The sequence below is a fragment of the Phragmites australis genome, chromosome 2 (assembly GCF_958298935.1).
Source record: "Phragmites australis chromosome 2, lpPhrAust1.1, whole genome shotgun sequence".
Classification (NCBI taxonomy): domain Eukaryota; kingdom Viridiplantae; phylum Streptophyta; class Magnoliopsida; order Poales; family Poaceae; genus Phragmites; species Phragmites australis.
This window is the reverse complement of record NC_084922.1, coordinates 44,320,195-44,322,541: the sequence shown is the minus strand read 5'-3', so window position 1 is coordinate 44,322,541 and position 2,347 is coordinate 44,320,195. Positions and strand designations below refer to the sequence as shown.

The window sequence follows — 2,347 nt, the reverse complement described above, 5'->3', positions numbered from 1 at the left end:
GTACGAACACGCCATATCAATTGCAAAATGCAACAGTAAATAAGCTGCAATTAAGATGACACGTATGACGGTATGAGCACAGTTTGTTGGCACGTCTACGCGTTTCTTGGGACGTTTACACGTCTACGCTGTACAGAACGCTGTAGGAGTGTACAGATTACCGCATGCAGCAGTAAAACCGTACTTCTACTAGAGTGTGCTAAAATATCCGTGACTAACCCAGCTGGCTCTCTCCGGTTCCGAAGCTACAAGACGACAGGCACAAAAGAATCCGGCTGCTGCTTCCCTGCGACAGCGACGCGTCTCCTCCAGTCCGCGTCCATCTCTCCGCGTCACCACCACTCCCCTGCACACTCTGCCCTCGCGCGCCACCCCGATAAAATCCACCGCGAATCGAAATCCCACTTCCGAATCCAACACAAGAACCCATCACCAGACTCACATGCGTGCATAGGCCCCGGTCGCAACTCGCAACCACCACCATGCCTCCGCTGCTCGTTTGCCTCCTCCTGGTCCTCTTGCTTGCCGTGCCGCGGCCGTCTGTCGCGGCGAGGCCGGGTGCAAAGCCGCTTCTTTTCTCGCTGCGGGCGCGGCAGGTGCCGGCGGGGGCGCTGCCGCGGCCCCCGAGCAAGCTGCGGTTCCACCACAATGTGAGCCTCACCGTCTCGCTCGCCGTCGGCACGCCGCCGCAGAACGTCACCATGGTGCTCGACACCGGCAGCGAGCTCTCCTGGTTGCTCTGCGCGCCAGGCCACCAGGGAAGCGCCGCAGCAGCCGGCGCCGCCAGGGACGCGTTGTTCCGCCCGAGGGCCTCGGCCACCTGCGCCACCGTGCCCTGCGGCTCTGCGCAGTGCCACTCCCGGGACCTGCCGGTGCCGTCGTCCTGCGACGGGGCCTCGCGCCAGTGCCGCGTGTCGCTGTCCTACGCGGACGGGTCCACCTCCGACGGCGCGCTCGCGATCGACGTCTTCGCTGTCGGCGACGCGCCGCCGCTGCGGTCCGCGTTCGGCTGCATGTCCACCGCGTACGACTCCTCCCCCGACGCCGTCGCGACGGCCGGGCTGCTGGGCATGAACAGGGGCGCCCTCTCCTTTGTGTCGCAGGCCAGAACGCGCCGCTTCTCGTACTGCATCTCCGACCGCGACGACGCCGGCGTGCTGCTGCTCGGCCACAGCGACCTCCTCTTCCTGCCGCTCAACTACACGCCCATGTACCAGCCGACTCTGCCACTCCCCTACTTCGACCGCGTGGCCTACTCCGTCCAGCTCCTCGGAATCAGCGTCGGCGGCAAAACCCTGCCCATCCCGGCGTCGGTGCTCGCGCCAGACCACACCGGCGCCGGGCATACTATGGTGGATTCCGGCACGCAGTTCACCTTCCTCCTCGGAGACGCCTACTCCGCCCTGAAAGCCGAGTTCTTGAAACAGACCAGGCCCCTCCTCCCCGCGCTCAACGACCCCAGCTTCGCGTTCCAAGAAGCGTTCGACACCTGCTTCCGCGTGCCCGCGGGGCGCCCGCCGCCGTCGGCGAGGCTCCCGGCCGTGACGCTGCTGTTCAAGGGCGCAGAGATGGTGGTGTCGGGGGACAGGCTGCTCTACAAGGTCCCCGGCGAACGGCGCGGGGGCGACGGCGTGTGGTGCCTGACGTTCGGGAACGCGGACATGGTGCCTATCACGGCGTACGTGATCGGGCACCACCACCAGATGAACGTGTGGGTGGAGTACGACCTGGAGCGCGGCCGCGTCGGGCTCGCGCCCGTCAAGTGCGACGTCGCCAGCGAGCGCCTTGGCCTGATGCTGTGACGCCGCTCTGGCGCGCCGTAACCGCTCCGGGGTTGGTTCCTCCACGGCCCGGCGGAACAGCTGCCTATAACCTTAACCAACCAAACACTCTCGGTCTGGAACTTGTTTATCACCACCACGGCACCACTGGCGGTGCGTGTCAGCGTGTGGCACTGTACAGTTGGTTAGTGTAAGCGTGTAACGGAGCAAGTTATCGATGTGTTTTCTGTTTCTTTGACTGAGTGAGTAGGGATTTGCATGTAAATATCGACGTGTCCTGATGTACATTATGTGTGGGACATGAATCTTGACGTTCTTCATGTGTATTAGGTTTAGTTCTGACGCAACATCGGATGACACTGCTGAATTTTACCTTGTTTAGGTGGAGGGAGGGCACGATGGTGGAGGCCTGGAGGGAAGGAGGGGGTGTGATGCTGGAGAGAGAGGAGAGCACGAGAAGCTTCAGACTGGGTCAAAGGGTCATGGGTGCGACGGTAACACGGCCGGCAGCAGTACACAGGTCTCACGGAGGACCATGCTAGCGGTAAGCCAGGGTGGGTTTGGCG

General features: G+C 63.1%; 1 protein-coding gene across 1 annotated transcript; it reads left to right on the top strand.

The window, feature by feature from the left end:
• Positions 1-248: 248 nt before the first annotated feature.
• On the top strand, positions 249-2,103 carry LOC133909136 (aspartic proteinase PCS1-like). The gene has a single exon (XM_062351431.1). The coding sequence runs from the start codon at positions 483-485 to the stop codon at positions 1,800-1,802; it is 1,320 nt and encodes a 439-aa protein (XP_062207415.1). The 5' UTR covers positions 249-482; the 3' UTR covers positions 1,803-2,103.
• Positions 2,104-2,347: the final 244 nt, after the last annotated feature.